We start from the raw sequence: 22,584 nt of genomic DNA, 5'->3' as shown, positions 1-22,584 counted from the left end.
TAGCATCACAGAAACACAGGAATGGCTGAACCTCCTAAACGACGATATTCATCTGCATCCCTACGGACCGCTCCCGACAAGAAACCACGTTCAACGGCAAAGAAAAGAAGCAACACGAGTAAATCTCGGTGTGGCTTTCCACTGCTGGAGACAGCTCCTGAGAGTGAAGAGATGCAGTTTGATGCCGAGCTCGCAACTTTCTGTTAGCCCGGTGAGTAGCTTCAATGTTAGCTCTTAGCTAAAAGTATAATCATTTAATGACTGACAAACATTACAGGTGGTGATATTGACGTTGTCGACAGACGTTTTAGCGGTTACTAGGATTGTGTCTGTTGCTCTCGGCTGCTGTACAGCTAGTGACGTCAGTAACTTTAGGCTCATTTTGTAACTGATGACTGTAACTTGAGATTGTATGGACCCAGTAGACCGAGTGAATACACGTCGATCGGTTCACCATGTTGTAACCACTTTACATCACTGTTAGGAGATCAGCCATGATTGAAAATGCACTAGGTCTTTACATTTCTCAGGAGATTTCAGCATCCCTCTGTCTGTATCAGGACCTGAGCCAGTACAGATGCAATACCGCCTCCACCTGTCTCACCAACGGCAGAGAGTCCAGACACAATGAGGAGGGTCTAGGTGAGTAACATGCTATCATTCACTTTTAAAAGTAAGACTTGTGTATACCACTGTGATTAAATCAGACCCAGTGTGTACATGTTCATACTGCTGATTCTTAACAATGAATATACCACTGCCTATATTGGTTATGTATTTTACAGTATATCCATATTTGTACTTCTCAATTTGTTGGTTATATAGTGTGTGTACATTGAATGATCGTACTTCTAGTGGTTTACACTTCATTTACATTTCATAATATTCATACTGTTAATAGTGTTCACATTGTGTATATCTCAGAATATTCATACTGTCTTTATTTTTTGCATATTCATATCTCTGCTCATAATTTATTATACTCACACAACAGACCTAACATGTTTGAATAAAAAGAACTTGTATGATCTAAAGGAATTGTCCTATCACATGTTTGTCTGTGTCAGGAAAAGAAGTCCAGTCTAATCTTCACCAATGATGGACCAGCACCTGCCTTTTCTTCTGCATCTGGCCTCATCAATCAACAACCACATTACATCAACACCTTGAGGTATTATCCCTGCACATAACAGATATTGTCTATACTGTGATCTTTTCCACATCTTGCCCAGCAGCAGTTTTGTCATTCTAAAACACTTTTGTACATAGTTGTGTGGTATTGTTTTTATACATGTATATTTTGAGTGTTGCAGTATTTTACTTTATTATTTCCTATGAATACGTTAATTGGATACTACACCAAGTCAGATATCTTGTAAATGAAAACCTACCTGGCAATAAACCTTATTTTCTGAGTCTGCCTTTGTGATAATGTCGTCATCTCTTCCTCATGCTGCTATAGCCTGCCCAGGCCCATATATGTGTCATGCAGTATCCCCTTGCTTTCATAAATCTGCAAGTTTATGAAGGTTACAAGTAGACTTCAGATCCTATTTTCACACCTCAATTTAAATTCTACTTCAGTGTCACACACTTGCAGGCATTTTGAGCACCAAGTTTTAGTTTTGTGCTTTGCATGTGACACAGAAGCTCTTCCTCTTCCAGTGTCTTTGTGTCACCACCAATGTGTTTGTTTATTTTATATATATATATATAGTAATCTCTTCTACAACTTCTTCACATGTACATGTATCATTTGTTCAGATTTATTCATAGTCTTGTTTTTATTACAGTATATGCTGAATGAGATTTAAATGGATGATTGATACATCTTTTATGTTCTGAAGTCCCTAGACTGCTTCAGAAACATTTCATAGTGAAAAGAGGAGCTGGTTGACATGTCCTTATTTTTCCTTTTGTGTTTTCATAGGGATGGCAGAATCCACCTCAGGCAAGAAATGGTAAGTCTGTTAAAAGCAGTTTGTATTTTGTGTAATTGCATTTCCACACAGATCGTAGTTAAATGTTTAAGATGAGTTAAAATGATTCTGTTTATTACATTTAAGTTGTCGTCATAACGAATGCATCAGAAAACAACTTTGATGTGATTTTTAATATTTGCCTTGAATATTACAATTAAAATACTTGTTTGGAAACTTGCTGTGTCTGATTTGTTAAGGAACTTAATGTGACGGAGTAATGAGGAACTACTCAGTAACGACTGTTAATCAATTCAGCAAACAAAGCTCTGCAAATAGTAAACTACCAGGTAAACCACAACCATGTAAATGTAAGGTGTAACATAGCCTGTTTTATTTTGAGAGATGTGTTTTAGTGAGCAGATGTTTTTAAAAACAAACCTGTTGTTGGCTGTAGCTGTATGTACCCAGGCTCAAATTAGGGTCAAAATGATTTGAGCTTGTAAAGTGATGTTCACAAATAATTCCAATGTTTGTAGTTGGAAATCAAACTTTGTAAACCTGTAAAATAAATCTGCTTGAGAAATTCAAGTTTGTGCATGTGAATGCGCTTGTGTCGAAGAGATTTGTATTTGTTGAAAGTCTGAATCAAAACTGAACAAACGATCAGTGTTGAGGTTGAACAAAGACACTGTAAAAGAAGAAATGCATTTGTCAACATCTTTGTCATGATACAGAGAGAAACTGTAAAACTCTGGTCAAAAGTTCCCACAGTGTCACACACTGGGAATGTTGCACACTGAGTTTTACAGTTTTCTGCTCTTTATCTCTGTACACAGATGTCCACAAAAACATTTCTTCTTTCCCTGTGTCGTTGTTGAACCTCACCACTGATCAGATCATTTGTTCAGTTTTGATTCACACTGTCTCAACAAATACAAATCTCTGCCACAAGCACAATTTTCTTTCACATGCACAAACTTGAATTTCTCATTCAGATTTATTTTCCAGGTTTACAAAGTTTGAAATAAAAAAAGGGGGGGGGGGGGGGGGGGGGCTTATTAGCAGGTAGCTTGCTGGCATTGTTCATTGATGAATGAATTTAATGATTTATAGAATTATTCAAAATGATACAATGTAAAAAAGTAAGAACTTTCTAAATGCACTGTATGTCTAACTGATCGATCTGTCCAACAGCCATCTCTAGTATTCTTTCCCAACAGGGAGTTTCTCTAGGATGAGGTGTAATTCAGGCAGAGTTTATGTTCTTACAGCTGCTTTCACACCACTGTGTGTGTGTGTGTGTGTGTGTGTATTAAATTCACACACAAATATTAACATTAACATGTGAAACCTTTCTCTGTCTCTCTCTCTCCAGGGAACAAAGAAGCTGCTGGTGCTGCTTCTGAAACAGTTGCCTGGGTTACCGATGTTGGCTTTCCAGGATGGCGGCAGGATTGATGACACCGCATCTTCCAGGTGGACCCCTGGAGGTGCCTGTTGTCACATTGAGGCATAGCGGTCCTCGCTGGAGGGGAAGCACAGGATGCTCGGCCTGACTGTTGCCAAGGTGATCCAGAGGATCTCCTGAGAGTGGAGTCTCCAAGGCTATCCTGCGGAGAGTGAAGAATGAGTGCAGTTTGATGCCGAGACGCTGCAACTGTTCTGTTAGCGCCGGCTGGAGTAGCTTCAGTACTTTAGCTAAAAGTATAATCATCTTAAATGACTGACAATCATTACAGGTGCGTGAATTCGACGTTGTCGACAAGAGCGTTTTAAGCGGATTATAGGAATTTGTTGTCCTGTTGCCTTACTGCGGGCTGCTGTACAGGCTAGTGAGCCTCGTCAGTAACTGTTAGGCTATTTTGTAACTGATTTGACTGGTAAACTGAGATTGTATGGGACCAGTAGACGCGAGTGAAACACGTCGATCGATATTCAACGTATGTGGTTAACCAACTTACTCAACTGTTAGGAGATCAGCCATTGATTGAAAAAATGCAGCTAGGTCTCTTACTGTCTCAGCGAAGATTTCAAGCATCCTGCTGTCTGTATCAGAACAGGACGCTGAGCAGTTACAGATGAATACCGCCAGCAATGTCGCACCTGTCTCAGCCAAAAGGCAGAAGAGTCCAGGATCACAATGAGAAGAGAGGGTCTTAGTGTGAGTAACATGCTATTCATTCACTTTGTAAAAAGTAAGACTGTGTGATAAATCGCACATGTGATTATCAGTACCCAGTGGTAGGCAGATGTTCCATCTCGCTGATCTCTTTTTAACAATGAATTCAATACCACTGCTATAGTTGGTAGTATGTAGTTCGTTACAGCTATTTATAACATAGGTACGCCAGTTGATTTGTACTTCTGCAATTCATGTGTAGGTGCTTATATGAGTGTGTGTACATATGAATGATGTACTTCAGTGGTCTTAAACAACTCTTCATATACATTTCATAATAGTTGCGATAACGATGTTAATAGTTGTGTCACGATTGTGTATATGGCTCAGATATTCATACGTGTCTAGTTTATTTTTTGCCATATGCATGCATCTCTGCTCAATATTTTAGTTATGACCTCACACAACAGAACGCCTAAACATGTGTATTGAATAAAATAGAACTTGTATTGAAATCCTAAAGGAATTGTCCTAGTAACAGTGTTTTGTGGTTAGCTTTTCACTTTAACACACGTTAATGACGCAGTATAAACATACATACTTAATGACATTCGTTTATCTGTCTGTAGCATTATTTAATCCGAAATAAACGACATGAACTCCAACAACGTCTCCAAAACAATAGAGTAAATGTTTTCTTACCTGATATTTTTGCAGGATATAAATTCACTTAACTTCTCTTAGGTGACCAAACAGATTCCGTCCGACCTTTCCTAATATTCCAGTTCTACATTAAAACCCTACAACTCAAATTCCCTGAAAATAAGAATTTATCAGATATAAAATTATCCAGGAAACAGAAGACGGAGTAGCAGTGTGGAGTGCCGACACCCAGCAGCAGCACTCCCACTCAACACTATTTATGTATGTATATATGTAATTGATAATTGATAAATGTAACTTCTGTTCTACTATGTATTTCAGAGTTATCTACTGAAATGCGCATGCGCACCAGTCAGCCCCGACCTGTCCCGTGTTGTAATATCATTTTGTGACACAAGATGCTGTGTGAGTCAGTGGAGCGTCAAGTCTGGTCTCAGTCCCACAAAGAAGAACAACTTCCGGCAGAGCTTGAAGTTAGCATCACAGAAACACAGGAATGGCTGAACCTCCTAAACGACGATATTCATCTGCATCCCTAAGGACCGCTCCCGACAAGAAACCACGTTCAACGGCAAAGAAAAGAAGCAACAGGAGTAAATCTCGGTGTGGCTTTCCACCGCTGGAGACGGCTCCTGAGAGTAAAGGCATGCGGTCTCTACGACATGAATGAAACTGAAAGTAACGTCCTTTGTGCAGATTGAAACGAGAGGAGTGAAGTTCAGGCACCAAGCAGCAGCAACATTCAAAAGTTCTCCAGGAGTTTTCTAGTTGTTTATTATTCTCTGTCCTCAGTTTTCACAGATTCAGTTTCTTGCCTTTTACTTCATTTCTACTGTTGTTGATGGATGACAGTAACATCATGTGAAGAGCAGAAGGTGTTCAGCTCTAGCACAGTCACCACCTTCACAGGTGAAAGTATCGACCAGTTTAACATGAAAACTGTTCAGTAGGAAACAGATGGAACTGCAACCTGGAGCAAAACCAGACTCTTCATAGATGTGATGCTGTGACCTCAGAGACGCATGTGTTCACCTCACACACTCTTTAGTGAGAACTGAACACTGACAGTTCAGATTGTGAAGCAGTTGTCAGTGTAGTACAGCTCATGTACATTAGTTTTATTCAGAACTTCATTGTTGTCATTGAAAAGGTTTTTAATAAATAAACCTGTGATTAAATTGCTGCTACTGTTAAAATTCACACCAGACACGCTCCATAAAAACCATCAGCAAAGCAAAGCTTCATAAAAACTTTATTTCACATTAAAACTGCATTAATTTCAACAATTTACATCAACTAGAGACATGTATAAAAGAATGTAATAAATGGATGAATTAAATAATGTGCAATTTACAATCAACTAACTGACAAATTAAAAATAGAATACAGTTGTGAATGAAGGTGCAGGTGAACTTCACGTTATACGTACGTTTTACAGTTTAACGTTAGCACACATGCTAACTTCAACTACAATAACAAGTTACTCCTCACATATATGATATTAGCCTGTAAGACTAATGTAACAGTTGAGACAGCTAACCGTGTTAGCAGCATCTTCGCACGGCTCAGCCAGGAGCCTGTTGCCGATGCGGGTGGGTGTACTCAGTGTCCTCGAGGACACAGGTCAGATCCACCCTCTCATCCAAACATGGTTTATTATGGCTCCAAAAAACCCAAGATGGCGACGTCCATTAAGCCAAACTCTAGGCTTCAAAAAGGCAGTTGACGAACCAATGGGTGACGTCACGGCAGTTTGACACACACACACGCACACGCGGTACAGTATATAGAACACCATATGTTAGTGTTTGCGGACCGAAGATCTAGTTTATTGAACACGGTTCCCTGAGCTGATGGAATCTGGTGGCCACAGCAAATGAATTGGTGATCATCAAGTTTGTACTGTTTTCTTTTATGGTATATGGAGCACAAACACACAGCCTAGTGAAGTCTAGGCAGGAAGACAACAGCAAGAAGCGCCTGGGTTCAGCTTCAACCCTGGTTCTTTCTTGTAGTGTTGCATGTTCTCCTTGTGTTTCCTCCAGGGAGGAAGACATGCACATTTCATTGATTGAGGACTCTAAATTGTCCACAGGTTTGATTGTGTGTTGTTGTTGTTGTTGTGTGTTAAACCATTTTCCTGCTTTCCTCCCAGTGCATGCTGGGATACATTCCAGTACTTCAAACTTTTTTGTTTGAAGTTTGAATGTTTGATGTGATGAAAAACAGTTTGCTCTATTTCATCCAGAATTACAAAGTTTGAATGTAAAAGTCACATAAATGTAAAACTAATAAGATTTACCTTAAATTACAGAGGAAATCTTTAAATTGTTAGTATGGACATTAACCTTTATAATAACAAGCTACATTTTTAATTACAGATAATTACTGTAATTTTACACAGATTTGTATGTAATTTAAGAAAGCAGAAAAATACTGTATAAATAATACAGTAATTCTTCTTTAAAAAATGGGAAATAAATGTAATTCATTATTATTGGCATAATGCTTAAAGTAGAAGTTTGGCTGTTAATTCACTGATTATTTCTGTAATTTTACAGATTACTGTAAAATGAGTTACTTCTTTATTAGGACTTTTTTTTACAGTGTGTGGTGAAGACAGCAACTCACCTGATCCCTGGCTATTTCATGACATCATCAAACGGCATCTTTTGTTATTGTTTTGATTGAGAGACCCCCCCCCCCCGAGGCAGAAGCTATAGACTGTGCATTTTACACCGCACTGGGTTGGGATGTTGGCTTTGCCCACTCTCAGTAAAACTACTGTTTTAATCGCTAGCTCCCAAACAGCTGTTCCTCAAGCAGCTTTAATTCCTGTTACCTAGAGCCTCACAAATCACCATAAACCTGAATCAACACCTCTCTGATTCATAAAGAGAATTTACTGCAGGATTGTTGTACACACTAAGGTTAGTTTCTGAATACGCCGAGCGGATAAAGAGGAACTGAGGGAACAGAAAACAGTGATACTTTCTAGTCACATAAGCAATGAAACTGAAAACCGCCCAAGTTCAGACGCTTCAACACACCACAGAGGGTGAAATGCTTTTATTTTTACTCTTTGCAGCCTGGTCACGAGAGTTTTGTCACAGGCTGACCAGTTATTAATAACATCTACAAGATTAACAATCAATGAACTGTTGATCAGGAACCAGAGACGATGCTACACATTACAGAGAGAACTTAATGTTGATTTGTTTTTCACGGTTTACAGTAAATTGGGAAGTTCACGCATGGCTGACAGAAGAACAGAAAAAATCATTTCATCTCGGGGACTTACAGACATTCAACTTTCCACGCATGTTAATCATGAAAAGAGGAAGGAAGCCAGGAGAGATGTTAACAGATGTCTTATACTGATTCAAATAACTGTTCAGTATTTCTTATGCACAGAGTCGCTCGGAGCAGAGATGAGTCTAACAGCAGTAGTAAGTGGATTTGTTGTCTTTGTTCTCTCAGGTACTGTACAATTACAATTACAATTACAATTACAATTACATTTACATTTACATTTACATCTCTGGGTATTCAGCACATTTACTTTATTTCAAGTTGAAGCTAAATTTATTGAGGAATCATTGAGATCATCAGTAGATTTGAGACGAACCTGCAGTTCCTGCAACAAAATTGACATAAAATAGATTATACTGGAGTAGAAAATGTTGTTTGTCTTTAACTTTAATTTTGTCAGTGGAAGAAATGTTAGCATTGATGACGAAAGGTCAAATGTTGAGCCAAAGGAAACCAATGCCAATAAAAAGAGGAAGAGAATCTAGATGTTTCTTTCATTTAAAGCTATGTGGTATGTGTGGATTCTTATCTGCATCAAATAGGAAGTGCTGGACTGGCTGCCAGGTGTTGATAGATAAAAGGCTGAAGAAGGAAAAATAACAACAACAGTGCAGTGCTTCTCTTACAGAAGGAATATCCTCACCGCGCTAGAAAGTAGAAAATCCAGTGAACTATCGCAGCCACTCGCTGAGTAGATGAGTTCATCTCTCATCTTCTGTAACTCGACCTGCTGATATCATCATTTATGCAACAGTTAGTTCAGACCAAGTAATTTGATAATAATGACTGTGTTTACAGCCGGAGGTGTCCTGTCAACAGTTTTACAGGCGTCTCTTTTACTATTGTGGTCTATGGGGTAAATGCTTTTTGGGCCACAGGGGATCACAGCCTAACTCATCATCATACATGTGCACTAAACTAAACTGCACTGCAAGTCATCACAAACTGTCGGTGAAGCGTTTCACATCAGTGTTTTGCATTTCGCTTTAGTTTCACACTCCTCACTGGAAACTAGTCAGACACGTAGTGGCCCACTCTTCTAATAATGTATGTGCTGGTTCCTTATTCTCTTCACTATAAGTGGCACTGATGATGGTGATTCTCCAGCTATATATATATAATATACTCCTTAAAATGCATTGAAAGTGCCTGTTAAATAGTTAGTGTGAGAAGAGAATTGAAGCCACTAAAAGTAAAGTGTAAAAGTTAGAAGTCGATAGAATAACATGGATAAATGATAGTAATGGTGGCTGAATGGTTACAGAGCGTTCACTACAGCATCCTTTGTTCAAGTCTGACCTTTGTTGCATGTCATAACCCTCCCTCTTGCTCCACTTGTTTCCCTTCTGTCTCTTTACTCTTAACTGTCCACTATGAGGCAAAAATGCCCCAAAAAATAAACAGCTACAATTAATGGATAAACAGTTGAAATAGTTAAAGTAATGGATAAACTGCCTGAAAGTGTCTTTTTCTTATGTAATGTGATGTATTTCAGAGTGAAACAGGGTTTAATGACAAAAGTGACGCAGCCCAAATCTGGCCCATATACGGCATGATTGTCAGATGCTACTACCACATCTGGACCAGACAACACCAGAGGAAAACAGTCAGAATCTGCCCAGATGTGGAAGTATATATGTGCCAAACTCGTCTTGTCTTTCAGTGTTCTGAAAGACTCTGGAGAACAGGTCCACTCTGTAAATCCAGAAGCTTTTGAAGACGCATTATTAACAATGCTTCTCTGAAGTTCGTCCATTTTCAGAAACCCCCCCCCCTCATATATTCGAGCCTGTTGTCTGATGTTGTTATAGATCTGTGGTCTCTGCTGCTCTGTGTTTCAGTGATACAGGGTCACAATGACTGGGGAGTGATTTACCCTCGCTCTCACATCTGCGCCTTTAAAGGATCAACAGTGGAAATACGCTGCAGCTACAGTTACCCATCCAGGATGAATGACCATGATACTGCTGCTGAGGAAACATTCTGGTTTACTAGATTCAGTGATAATGAACCTGTGGATCTGAGAGCAGACTCAGAGTATTCAGGTCGTGTTCAGTATCACTGTGGGGAGAACGACTGCACTCTGAGAATCACAGACCTGAGAGAGAGCGACTCAGCTGAGTACAAGTTCAGGTTCATTACAAACCAACCAGGAGGGAAATATACAGGTGAACCTGGAGTCACTTTGTCTGTCACAGGTAACATATCTGTTGGAAACTACATAAGTTAAACCCTGAATCTTTGTAAATCTATTATCATTTATCTGTTGACAGTTCTGTCTAAAACAATGTCTGTTTCTTTATAAATCCAGGTTTACAGGTGAAGATGAGCGAATCAAAAGGGTGCGTGTTTGAGCCCTGTATATCGTCACGTCTCACGTGTCACAGCAGTTGTCTTCTACCTGATCATCCGTCCTACATCTGGTACAAGAGTGGAAAGAATATTCAGAAAGATGCACATTCTTTTCCAGCATACTTTTATGGTAAAAACAGTTATGCCTGTGCTGTAAAAGGACACGAGGATTTCCCCTCTCCTTCAGTGTGTGAGTTTAATCCACAGTCTTCCAGTAACATTAGCACTCGTTTGAATTTTTATCTTATACACCACCATGATTTCATCTTTCTTCTACACAGGTAACTGTGTCCACAGCAATACAACCAACTGAAACTGAATAGTGATGATCAAAAATATTTCATTTTCCAGGTGTCCATGGTTCTTCATGCAACAGAGTGACTTACACTGACAGAAGCATCTGTGCCTTTAAAGGCTCTTCAGTTGACATTTCTTGCACTTACAGCAGTTATCAATCTATCAAATCTAAATTCTGGTTCAGTAATGATCAGCCGCAGCGTTACATACGACCTGTGGACCTTGAAGACTCCCAGTACTCACGTCGTGTTTATGTCCTTGAAGCAGAGAGAGGACGCTCCACTCTGAGAATCACTGACCTGACAGAGGGAGATTCAGCTGAGTATCGCTTCAAATTCAAAACACAAGGGTTTGAATGGGGGAGCAGCTTACGTGGTACAACTCTGACTGTCACAGGTACTGATGAGCACAAGCTCATTATGTCACTGAAATATGTTCATGAGATTATTCTTTCTTAATGATGTTCATTTTGTTATTTGCATGGTAAGATAAAAGTGAAGTCTAACATAAGGGACTGTATTAAATAAGAAGTAAATGTGGAGCATGAGCACATTGTAAGAGAGTGAAGTGTACATGGGGAAGTGGCTGATTTTGCATGATGGGTTGCACTTACATCCACTGGCCAGAGGGGGGAGAAGTTGTTCCTCTAACTCTGTGTGTTATTGACGGTTCATTTTATGTGACATATCTGCTTCTCGTCCACAGATCCAGATGTGCAGGTGCAGGTGATCTGGACTTCTACCGGTCCAACACTGATTTGTTCCAGCAGCTGTCTTCTCTCTGCTCGTTCTTCCTTTGTCTGGTACAAGAGAGAAAAAGAAATTCAGGGAGAGACGTCTCCATCTTTTAGAGGACACGTTGATCCTGAGGACAGTTATTCCTGTGCTTATGAGGGTTACCGCTCTCCTCCAGTGTGTGAGTTCACTCCACTACGTCACAATGACACACTGAAATTATTTCATATTGATTTTCACATAAGATGTTCCTGCTACCTACAACCTGCTGATCAGTGCAATAGCAACGGCAGCGAAGATAAAGTAAATATTCATGTAAATACACTCAAACTATCAGCTGCATGACAAAGGACATGTGTTCTACGATGGAGAACATTGAGGAAGAAAAAGATCTGGAACTTTGAGAATAAAGTCGTAATATTATGGGAATTAAAAATGAAATTAGGAGAGAGAAAAACATTATTGTGAGACATATTATGAAAGTCAGTGGCAGCTGCTGTTTGTCTGACAACAGAATAAACTGAGTTTCTTCACAATCTTTTCAATATCCTGATGATGATGATGATGATCCTGATGAAGATGATGATGCTGTGAAACCTAAAGTTGAACTTCACATGATGCTCCACGTTCCTCATTTTAAAGCTTCTGATATTTCCCCTCTAAAACACACAACCTAAAATTAGAGCTTCTTGTCAAATTAAATTTTTATTTTCATAATATTAAGACTTTATTCTTCTAAAATTATGTTTTTGTTTTATGACTTTATTCTCAAGTTTCCTGATTTTTTCCCCTCAGTGTGGCTTCAACTCTTCAGGGATGCACACACTGTGTTTTGATGTGTTGGTGGTTATTGTGCATGATTTAATTTAGGTAACCACAGCGGATCATTGGACCTCATGGGGCTCCACTTCCACTTCTCAAATCAGACTGTCACGTGTGTGTGACCTGGGTGGAAAATAACACAGTGATTCCAGAAACAGATTTATGAAGATATAAAGTGTGTAGTTGATTATATGATGATATAAAGGTAGAAAAGTAATAATAATAATAATAATTGGGGAAAGTAATAACAATAAAGGGGGCGTCTCTTTCTCCAAAAATAAATCACTAGGTTCAGCCCAGTGATTTTAACACACACAGGTGTGAAAGATGGTAAGGATATATTCAATCATAACAGTCTCATGTTAATGTGTGTTTATATCCTGCAGATCCTCCGAAGGTCTCAGTGTTGATGAATCCCTCTGGTGACGTAATGAAGGACAGTTCAGTGAATCTCACCTGTAGCATCGATGCTAACCCAGCAGCTAAATACACCTGGTACAAAGAGAAGCAGTTACTGCTCAGTGGAGAACCGCAGCTTGTTTTCACCTCCGTCCAGTCCTCCGACTCTGGAGAGTATTACTGCACAGCTGAGAATGAGCTGGGGAAGACGACATCTGAATATGTCTCACTTAATGTGAAATGTGAGTAAAAACGTTTTAAAATAAAGGTTTTGCAGATTGAACTTGCTTTTCTTTGACTCGTAGCTTCAGCGTTTCTGCTCGGATGTCTCCTGCGTTTTGGATCCTCTGCTCGGCTTTCACGATCCTCTGCTCGGCCTCGTCCAGTCTGGTGTTTGTCTTCACCGTTTCTCCCTTAATGTCCTCGAGTGGCTCCTTGTTTTCCTGGTGAAAAAGCTCCTCAGCTCCCGCAGAATCCGCTCCACATCAGCGGTCCCTTCATGGGGCATTTGCTCTTTGCCTGCTTGTTTGCTAGCCATGTTGCTAACGTTAGCTGGTGAGTGGCTTCGCAGTTGCTGGATTTCTTCGTCGTGTATTTCTGGTTGCTGTTTGTTTTTCTTGTTTTTTCAGTCTGGTTTCCCTTTTAATTCAGCTTTAGTAGAAAGTTTGTACTTTTTTGGGGGGATTTAGAACAAAGATACTCTAAACAGAAGATAGCGCATTACAGGTAGCGCCAATGGTATAAAACGGGACACACTTCCTGTCTTCTGAGTGGGCGTGGTCGTGATTTCTTGTTCAAGTCAAAACATCACAACACAATACAACACCAGATATAGTGTGAATTTGCGCCTGATTTTGCCGCTCGTTTTTATCTGCCATCTTAACATGGGATGAATCCAGTACAAGATCATATCAGTCTAATAATGCTCTGTTTTCCCTCCAAAAACAGTGAAATGATGATAATAGCAATAGTGTTATTAAGCAAAGAAATACAAGTTTTATTTCCGTTTAAACTTTTAATTAATGGTTTCACATGAGTCCCTCTAAACTTCTGTGGTTGGAAAGCGACGTCGGCAGTGCTTCAGTTGTTCGCTGTCACAATATTCATCACAGGAGCTCCTCTAAAGTTTCAGATGCTGCAACTTACGTGGATTCATAAAGATCAATGTAAATACATCTCTTCCAGATGGTCCTCAGACCTCCACTCTGTCAGTGAGTCCCTCTGGTGAGATAGTGGAGGGCAGTTCAGTGACTCTGACCTGTAGCAGTGATGCTAACCCAGCAGCTAATTACACCTGGTACAAGGAGAATGAAGACTCACCAAAAGCTTCAGGACAGATCTTCACCATCACTGACCTCAGACCTGAACACAGTGGGAATTATTACTGTGAAGCCCAGAACACAAGAGGACGTCGTAACTCCACCTTAAATCTGACTGTTGTAGCAGGTGAGTTACACACATTCATCTACACACACCTGTTTACTGCACTAGAGCTCATCAACATAAAGAAACTTTCACTGATGCAAAGAAAGTCTGAGGATTTCCAGACTTCTTGTAGCTGTGTACTGAGACCTCCATCATACTGAACATGGACGACACTGACTGACTGACTGACAGCATCACCTGACAAACTGATCTATCAGTCTAATCTTACTGCTAATGTCTCCTCTCTGTTGGTCTCACTCTCCAGGTAAATCAGTATTAATTATGAACATCATCAGGTTGACTCTGGTGGTCCTGATGCTGATTCCACTGGTCGTCTTGAGTCTGTGGACGAGGTAAAACAATAAAAATCCATCAGTTCAGTCGCTGCTCTTTTATTTTCTTCTTCAAACTTCCTGTAGTTTTTGGTTTGATGAATTTCATTATGTTAAATCTTGTATTTGTTGTTGGTTTGAATCCAGGAAGAAGAAGAAAACTCTGAGTTTAAACTCTGAACCAAATGAAGCTGTAGAGATGATGGAGGTGAGAGACAGAGAGGTCCTACAAAACTTACACAACTTACTCTCTATCACAGTTATTATAACTTGGCTCATAAACGCTCTGGAAACTGAAGAAGATGTGAAGTGAATTTATATTTAAAATACAACTTTCTCATTATGAACCAGTAAAGTATTTGACCACATCACATTTCATCACATAATTCAGTTTTAAACAGGATTAAAAACATTAGAATAAAATGTAATTGTATGCAGGTGTGATGAATGAGGTCCAGTGAGTGTCATTTTGTCACCTCTCTCCATCAGGTAGACTCTTGTCCTGGTTATGAGAACAGCACCACTGCAGCACAGACACAAGACACAGAGGAGCAGGAAGACCTGGTGTGAAGTTACAGTCAGGTTAGAGCCTCTCACACTTAATGAAAGAAATAGATAAATAACACACAGACTCCAGATTTATAATTACAACTGTAACTTTACACAGGTTTCATGTGATCTTTTTTAGATGATGTTGAAGCAAAGGTGGGACTCACCTGGTGGAAACAGGAAGTAGAACATTGATTTCAGCTTTAAAGATTTTTCTGTTAATTTTCTACTTATTATTTTATTTAGCAGCTATGAAGACAGATAAAGTTTAAATCTGTTCCTTTGTTCTGATTGATTTTCCTCAGTTTTGTCTCTATATGGATGAAATGTGCCACAGTGCAGTAGTTTATTAGTATTCAGGATGTTACTGATATGAAGATGCAAAGACAGTTTTTATTGAAGAGGACCTGAACTTCCTGTAAATCTCTGGGGTCACTCATCAAAGCAGAATGTAGTTCACTAAATGTGAAGCCTTTTCAGAATAAAAGTCCATTGTTGACAGCGTGTGCAACACCCTAATTATAATTTGAGGAGTTTACCGTTGTAATATGTCAAAGATGTTTGTCACCAGTGTGAACTAATGACACGTCCTGAACTTAATCTCTGTAAATAACTTAAAGTGTAAATAGTTTCAATCATAAATGTGTAAATAAAGCACCAAGAGTAAATGTGATTAATCAATGGATGGTAAAATGTTTTCTCATGGCTCTGATCTGGTATCTCTAATGTTGTTTATATCTTTTAATGATCATGAAGCCTGGCTCACCAGGGTCGACAAGTCAGGCCGTTGTTGTCTTCTGAACTCTGAGCGTCATGTTCGGTTCAAAATGGCGCCAGGCGGCCTCCGACCTCCAGGGGGCCTCCGACCTCCAGGGGGCCTCCGACCTCCAGGGGGCCTCCGACCTCCAGGGGGCCTCCGACCTCCAGGGGGCCTCCGACCTCCAGGGGGCCTCCGACCTCCAGGGGGCCTCCGACCACCAGGGGGCCTCCGACCTCCAGGGGGCCTCCGACCACCAGGGGGCCTCCGACCACCAGGGGGCCTCCGACCTCCAGGGGGCCTCCGACCTCCCACCAACTGTGGCGTCAGTTTCTTTTATTTTATTCTTTTTTTTTCATCAAATCACATAAATTGATTAAGAATGTGTGTGTTGAAATACGAACCGATGAATGCAGAATTACTTCATTTGCAAATAAAAACATTATGATCGGTTTGCAGGCTGTGTCTGTGTCATGATGATGACAAGTGACGTCAGAGGTCAGGGGTCAGGCGGTGACCGTGGGAGTTTAGCGGCAAAGTCGGCTCGTGCTGAAAGAGCTTCTTCAAACATCATGAAAATCAAACGTTGGAGCAACAAAGAGAAAAAAGAAAAGCATTCTGAGAAACTGAAGTTCTGACAAATAAACCATCTATCTCTACCTTTTTTTCCCCCAAACCTCGGCTACTCGGTACACTAGCATTAGCATAGAGCCTGGAGAGGACGATGCTAACGTTGCAGAGGAAGAGGAGAGTAACGCGGCAGTCACTGACGTTAGTTCAGCTGAGCATCAGAGAGCGACAGCCATGAGACACACACCTGTTCATCTGCACCACCCTCATCTCCACCTGAGCAGGGTGAGCAGGTTACCAGTTTACCAACACCACAACTTAGTACTAGTACAGGGCCTCTGTGTTCTTAGTCCAGGCCTGGACGTATCAGACCCAAGACTGATTGTGTCTTTCAAGTGAATATCATGCCATGAAAAGTGATGATGCTCTGCACTCCATCGACTAACACAACACAAATGTTGACTGTACTTTAATCATATTTTATCCTTACAATAATCATACGTTACCCAGCGTAACATGCTGTTATATTTATGTGGCAATATGACAGGCAGAGTTTTCTTCCTATGCTTTAACTGAAGTAAAGTTTCAGACATATTTTTTACAGCAAATATACAAGGTTTGATAAAAGCAGGAGTCAGAGAGAAAATATGAAATTTCTTTGTAATTTGTTTCAAACAACCTTTTAAAAAACAAAAGAGCAACCAAACAAGTCTTTACAAACCCTACATAAACCACTGTTGTTTATATGTTTGTACTTTTTCTGATTCTCTTGATGCTGTAAAATCCAAGTATAAATAACAGAGCACAGATTCATGGTGTGTTTTTGTTGTTGTTGACTGTGCTGTACAGTGCACATGAATCATTTCCATCTTCTTGACGTCTTGTTCTGTGAAGGGAAGAATAAACCATTCACTCTGACAGTTTTTAACCTAATGTGTATTTTCTTGTTAAATAAGTGTAGTGATGAAAATGTTGATGTGAGAGGAGCTGCTCACCCTGGTGCACTGCTGGCATTGTTAAATCTGACAGCAGAGTATTCAACCCCATCCTCCTCCTCCTCCTCTTCCTCTGTTTCTCTCTGGGGATGAACTCTGACGTTGGAGTAGACAACATCTCCCTGGTTCTGTGAGAAGCAGATGCTGGCGTAGTGAAGGTCACCCTGCTGTCCTGCTGCTTGTCTCTGTGCTGCAGATGACGGGGTGTCATACACTGGACCCACGTTCAGCTGACGGGACAAACAGAACTCAATTATAACAAGACTTTTATTGTGCTGTTGCACAAAATGACCGTACAGTAAAATACTTGCTGGATGGGATCAGGGGAGTTTGTTCTTCAGCTCTTATTCTTTACTTCAACAGGTACTGAGAGTTTCTGGAAACAGTTCTCACACTTAACAAAAAGCTTTCTGTTGTAATTCCTACTGGCCACCAGCAGAGGACGATGATATTCACAGGTTGATTAATATTGATCTTTTGCACTGGAAAACTTGAACTCTTCTTTCTCACCTGTGCTCTGGTGTCAGGTCTCTCTCCACACTTACACTGCTGTGTGAAGGAGTTATCTCTTCTAGACAGGAGGAAAAGCAATCGAGTGAATTAACTAATACATTTAGAAGCATTAGTGAACATAATCATGGTGACACAGAATTACTCACCTGATCCACAGGAAGACAGCGAGGAGGATGAGAGCCAGGAGAACAGCAGTGATTGATCCAGCAGCTGCTGATTTCCATGCACCTGGATAATCAGAAGGAAATACTGACTGAGGAGGGAATTACAGGATGTTTGAGTAAACATGAGCTTAATACACTGTCACACCGTGGTGAGGTTGTCTTGTCTTGGGTTTGTTTTGTCCTGTCATTTCCTGTTTTATTTTGAAAATTAATTCTCCTCTCGTTTCAGGTCACTTGCCCTTCCTCATGTGTCTCAGTCTGATTGCCCTAAGTGTTTCCACCTGTTCCCTATTTCCCCCCATGTGTTTAAATAGTCTGTGTTCCCCTTGTCTTGTGCCAGTGTCCTTGTCCTGCACCAGAGCCTTGGTCCATGTCCACAGCCATAGTAATCGCCATAGTAAGCTGTATGTACCTCGTGAAGAGTGATTTTTTTGTTTGTAATTTTTTCCTTAGCTAAAGTTCATAGCCCTTTGTTTTTCCTCGTTCAAGAGTGATTTTTTGTTTGTTAATTTTTACCATAGCTTAGATTCATAGCCCTTTGTTATTCCTCGTTAGAGAGTGATTTTTTGTTTGTTATTTCTTGCCATAATTTAGATTCATAGTCCTTGGTTTTTTCCTCTTTAAGTGTGATTTTTTTTTTTTTTTGTTTGTAGCCAAATTATTTTTTATAGTCAGGTTTTTCCTCCATACGGAGCGTTTTGTTTATTTATTTGTTTCTTTTTGATTAGAGTTATTTTCCCTCCTCTTGGAGTGTTTATTGTTTCTCAATATTCAGAGTATAGTGTCTAGTTTTGTTTATAGCCATTTGTTTGTCACTCGGTCCGAGGTCTCCGGTGAATTCAATAAAAGCCTTTTGTTATCTAAAATCTCTGCATCTGAGTCCTGCTTTCAGTCTCGGCCTGACATACACAGCTCCAAAATCTCCAAGAGGTGTTGCGGTAAGTTGTGTTGTGTAGAGATCATTTTCATAGTCAAACCTTTCAGTTTTTGTCATCTATCCATCTTTAGGTATTTTAGAGACAGTTCTACTTTGGTTGAGGTCAGGTCAAGTATGTGTCACAGACATCTGCTACCGTCTGTAATAGTGGTGGGATGCAAAATAAAAGCTGCAGTAAACAGGTGTGTGTAGATGAATGTGTGTAACTCACCTGCTACAACAGTCAGATTTAAGGTGGAGTTACGACGTCCTCTTGTGTTCTGGGCTTCACAGTAATAATTCCCACTGTGTTCAGGTCTGAAGTCAGTGATGGTGAAGATCTGTCCTGAAGCTTTTGGTGAGTCTTCATTCTCCTTGTACCAGGTGTAATTAGCTGCTGGGTTAGCATCACTGCTACAGGTCAGATTCACTGAACTGCCCTCCAATATCTCACCAGAGGGACTCACTGACACAGAGAGAAGCTTGGGAGCATCTGGTGAAAATTATAGACAGAAATGCATAAATTCTGTGCGCAGACCTGATTTAACTAAAGTAAATCACTTTGTAGTCAGTGTCTTATGCTATATAAATAAAGTGCTATATAAATTAACTTTATTATCATCTTTATGTATGGAAGTAACTTCAAACTTTCTACAGCTACATTTTAAGACTGTAGCTGGACTATTGCTTCTTTTTAACATGTTATAAGATGAAACATCCACCATCTCTAATTTTAAATAGAGTGTCCAAGTGATTTGCCAATGTTTTCTACTCACACTGGACATCTAAGAATAGAGACGCAGAGTTGATCTGTCCATGTTTATTCTCAGACTTGCAGTAGTAGTTCCCTCTGTCCTCAGAGCTGATGGAGGAGAAATGATAAACTCCTTCTGGTCCTTGAAGCAGTTTTAGGTTCTCCTTGTACCAGGTGTAATTAGCTGCTGGGTTAGCATCACTGCTACAGGTCAGAGTCACTGAACTGCCCTCCACTATCTCACCAGAGGGACTCACTGACAGAGTGGAGGTCTGAGGACCATCTGGAAGAGATGTATTTACATTGATCTTTATGAATTGAGGTGTGTTGCAGCAACAGAAATTTTAAAGGTCTTGTGATGAATATGTCAGTGCACAATGGGAGCTACTCTGTAAATAGCAGCGGCTCACTGTGAATGTGAAGAAAGCAAGCAAAATCTGCATACAAGTCATTTGTTGCTTTAAATAAACACTTTTTACTCACATTTCACCTTAAGTGAGACATGTTCAGATGTCGTCTTCCCCAGCTCATTCTCAGCTGTGCAGTAATACTCTCCAGAGTCGGAGGACTGGACGGAGGTGAAAACAAGCTGCGGTTCTCCACTGAGCAGTAACTGCTTCTCTTTGTACCAGGTGTATTTAGCTGCTGGGTTAGCATCGATGCTACAGGTGAGATTCACTGAACTGTCCTTCATTACGTCACCAGAGGGATTCATCAACACTGAGACCTTCGGAGCATCTGCAGGATATAAACACACATTAACACGAGACTGTTATGATTAAAATATATCATTATCATCTTTCACACCTGTGTGTGTTAAAATCACTGGGCTGAACCTTGTGATTTATTTTTGGAGAAAGAGAGGCCCTCTTTATGTTTATTACACGTCCCAATAATTTTTTTTAAATACAATACCTGACTGACTTCTATCATTATATCATCTACTACACATTCATATCTTCACAAATATTCTGTCTCGGGAATAACTGTTATTTCTAAAGGACATACACGTGACAGTCTGATGTGAAAGTGGAACCCCATGAGGTACAATGATCCACTGTGGTTACCTCAATTAAATCATGCACAATCAACACCAGCACAGTATGTGCATCCATGAAGAGTTGAAAACATTTCCTTTCTCATAAAAGCTGATTTTATCCATCATTTGTTCACATGCATATTTGTTTTATTGCAGTCTTCCTCTTAAACGTCTTTGCTAATGCACTGATCAGCAAAGGTTGCACGAACATCTTAAGTGAAAATCAATATTGAAATTATTTAATGAAAATCATTTCAGTGTGTCATTGTGACATAGTGGAGTGAACTCACACACTGGAGGAGAGCGGTAACCCTCATAAGCACAGGAATAACTGTCCTCAGGATCAACGTGTCCTCTAAAAGATGGAGACGTCTCTCCCTGAATTTCTTTTTCTCTCTTGTACCAGACAAAGGAAGAACGAGCAGAGAGAAGACAGCTGCTGGAACAAATCAGTGTTGGACCGGTAGAAGTCCAGATCACCTGCACCTGCACATCTGGATCTGTGGACGAGAAGCAGATATGTCACATAAAATGAACCGTCAATAACACAGAGTTAGAGGTACGACTTCTCCCCCCTCTGGCCAGTGGATGTAAGTGCAACCCATCATGCAAAATCAGCCACTTCCCCATGTACACTTCACTCTCTTACAATGTGCTCATGCTCCACATTTACTTCTTATTTAATACAGTCCCTTATGTTAGACTTCACTTTTATCTTACCATGCAAATAACAAAATGAACATCATTAAGAAAGAATAATCTCATGAACATATTTCAGCGACATAATGAGCTTGTGCTCATCAGTACCTGTGACAGTCAGAGTTGTACCACGTAAGCTGCTCCCCCATTCAAACCCTTGTGTTTTGAATTTGAAGCGATACTCAGCTGAATCTCCCTCTGTCAGGTCAGTGATTCTCAGAGTGGAGCGTCCTCTCTCTGCTTCAAGGACATAAACACGACGTGAGTACTGGGAGTCTTCACGAAGGTCCACAGGTCGTATGTAACGCTGCGGCTGATCATCACTGAACCAGAATTTAGATTTGATAGATTGATAACTGCTGTAAGTGCAAGAAATGTCAACTGAAGAGCCTTTAAAGGCACAGATGCTTCTGTCAGTGTAAGTCACTCTGTTGCATGAAGAACCATGGACACCTGGAAAATGAAATATTTTTGATCATCACTATTCAGTTTCAGTTGGTTGTATTGCTGTGGACACAGTTACCTGTGTAGAAAAAAGATGAAATCATGGTGGTGTATAAGATAAAAATTCAAACAAGTGCTAATGTTACTGGAAGACTGTGGATTAAACTCACACACTGAAGGAGAGGGGAAATCCTCGTGTCCTTTTACAGCACAGGCATAACTGTTTTCACCATAAAAGTATGCTGGAAAAGAATGTGCATCTTTCTGAATATTCTTTCCACTCTCGTACCAGATGTAGGACGGATGATCAGGTAGAGGACAACTGCTGTGACACGTGAGACGTGACCATGTACAGGGATAAGTTCTGCACCCTTTTGATTCGCTCATCTTCACCTGTAAACCTGGATTCATAAAGAAACAGACATTGTTTTAGACAGAACTGTCAACAGATAAATGATAATAGATTTACAAAGATTCAGGGTTTAACTTATGTAGTTTCCAACAGATATGTTACCTGTGACAGACAAAGTGACTCCAGGTTCACCTGTATATTTCCCTCCTGGTTGGTTTGTAATGAACCTGAACTTGTACTCAGCTGAGTCGCTCTCTCTCAGGTCTGTGATTCTCAGAGTGCAGTCGTTCTCCCCACAGTGATACTGAACACGACCTGAATACTCTGAGTCTGCTCTCAGATCCACAGGTTCATTATCACTGAATCTAGTGAACCAGAAGGTTTTCTCAGCAGCAGTATCATGGTCATTCATCCTGGATGGGGATCTGTAGCTGCAGCGCATTTCCACGGTTGAT

The 22,584-nt window shown here is 40.2% G+C and overlaps 2 protein-coding genes and 1 long non-coding RNA gene across 3 annotated transcripts; 1 reads left to right on the top strand and 2 right to left on the bottom strand.

The window, feature by feature from the left end:
- Window positions 1–10,535: 10,535 nt before the first annotated feature.
- Window positions 10,536–15,812, top strand: LOC111238271 (B-cell receptor CD22-like). The gene is made up of 9 exons (XM_022767703.1): window positions 10,536–10,558; window positions 10,720–11,061; window positions 11,371–11,580; window positions 12,608–12,862; window positions 13,806–14,066; window positions 14,311–14,398; window positions 14,525–14,585; window positions 14,867–14,959; window positions 15,066–15,812. Exons 4-8 carry the CDS (start codon window positions 12,631–12,633, stop codon window positions 14,945–14,947), a joined length of 723 nt encoding a protein of 240 aa, XP_022623424.1. The 5' UTR covers window positions 10,536–10,558; window positions 10,720–11,061; window positions 11,371–11,580; window positions 12,608–12,630; the 3' UTR covers window positions 14,948–14,959; window positions 15,066–15,812.
- A 399-nt stretch (window positions 15,813–16,211) lies between these two features.
- Window positions 16,212–21,654, bottom strand: LOC111238267 (B-cell receptor CD22-like). The gene is made up of 10 exons (XM_022767700.1): window positions 21,640–21,654; window positions 21,442–21,601; window positions 20,925–21,134; window positions 20,079–20,333; window positions 19,618–19,878; window positions 19,074–19,334; window positions 17,908–17,989; window positions 17,759–17,819; window positions 17,249–17,478; window positions 16,212–17,139 (listed from the first exon to the last, which is right to left on the bottom strand). The coding sequence occupies exons 1-10, from the start codon at window positions 21,652–21,654 to the stop codon at window positions 17,064–17,066; spliced, it is 1,611 nt and encodes a 536-aa protein (XP_022623421.1). The 3' UTR covers window positions 16,212–17,063.
- Window positions 21,655–21,668: 14 nt separating this feature from the next.
- On the bottom strand, window positions 21,669–22,526 carry LOC111238273. Its single transcript, XR_002665810.1, has 3 exons — window positions 22,292–22,526; window positions 21,948–22,178; window positions 21,669–21,786 (listed from the first exon to the last, which is right to left on the bottom strand). It is a non-coding gene; the product is annotated as an uncharacterized LOC111238273 (long non-coding RNA).
- Window positions 22,527–22,584: the final 58 nt, after the last annotated feature.

This window comes from Seriola dumerili, unplaced genomic scaffold, assembly GCF_002260705.1.
Source record: "Seriola dumerili isolate Sdu_G_001 unplaced genomic scaffold, Sdu_1.0 BDQW01001246.1, whole genome shotgun sequence".
NCBI lineage: Eukaryota > Metazoa > Chordata > Actinopteri > Carangiformes > Carangidae > Seriola > Seriola dumerili.
This window is presented reverse-complemented; position numbering and strand designations above follow the sequence as displayed.

Bases quoted from the DNA above. Each gene is read 5' to 3' on its own strand.
- LOC111238271 (XM_022767703.1), top strand. From the start codon at position 12,631: ATGAATCCCTCTGGTGACGTAATGAAGGACAGTTCAGTGAATCTCACC. The intron at 14,067-14,310 runs GTGAGTTACACA...CTCACTCTCCAG, and splicing joins AAATCTGACTGTTGTAGCAG to GTAAATCAGTATTAATTATG. The intron at 14,586-14,866 runs GTGAGAGACAGA...TCTCTCCATCAG, and splicing joins AAGCTGTAGAGATGATGGAG to GTAGACTCTTGTCCTGGTTA.
- LOC111238267 (XM_022767700.1), bottom strand. The intron at 19,879-20,078 runs GTGAGTAAAAAG...CATCTCTTCCAG, and splicing joins TGTCTCACTTAAGGTGAAAT to ATGGTCCTCAGACCTCCACT. The intron at 17,990-19,073 runs GTGAGTTACACA...CTGATTATCCAG, and splicing joins AAATCTGACTGTTGTAGCAG to GTGCATGGAAATCAGCAGCT.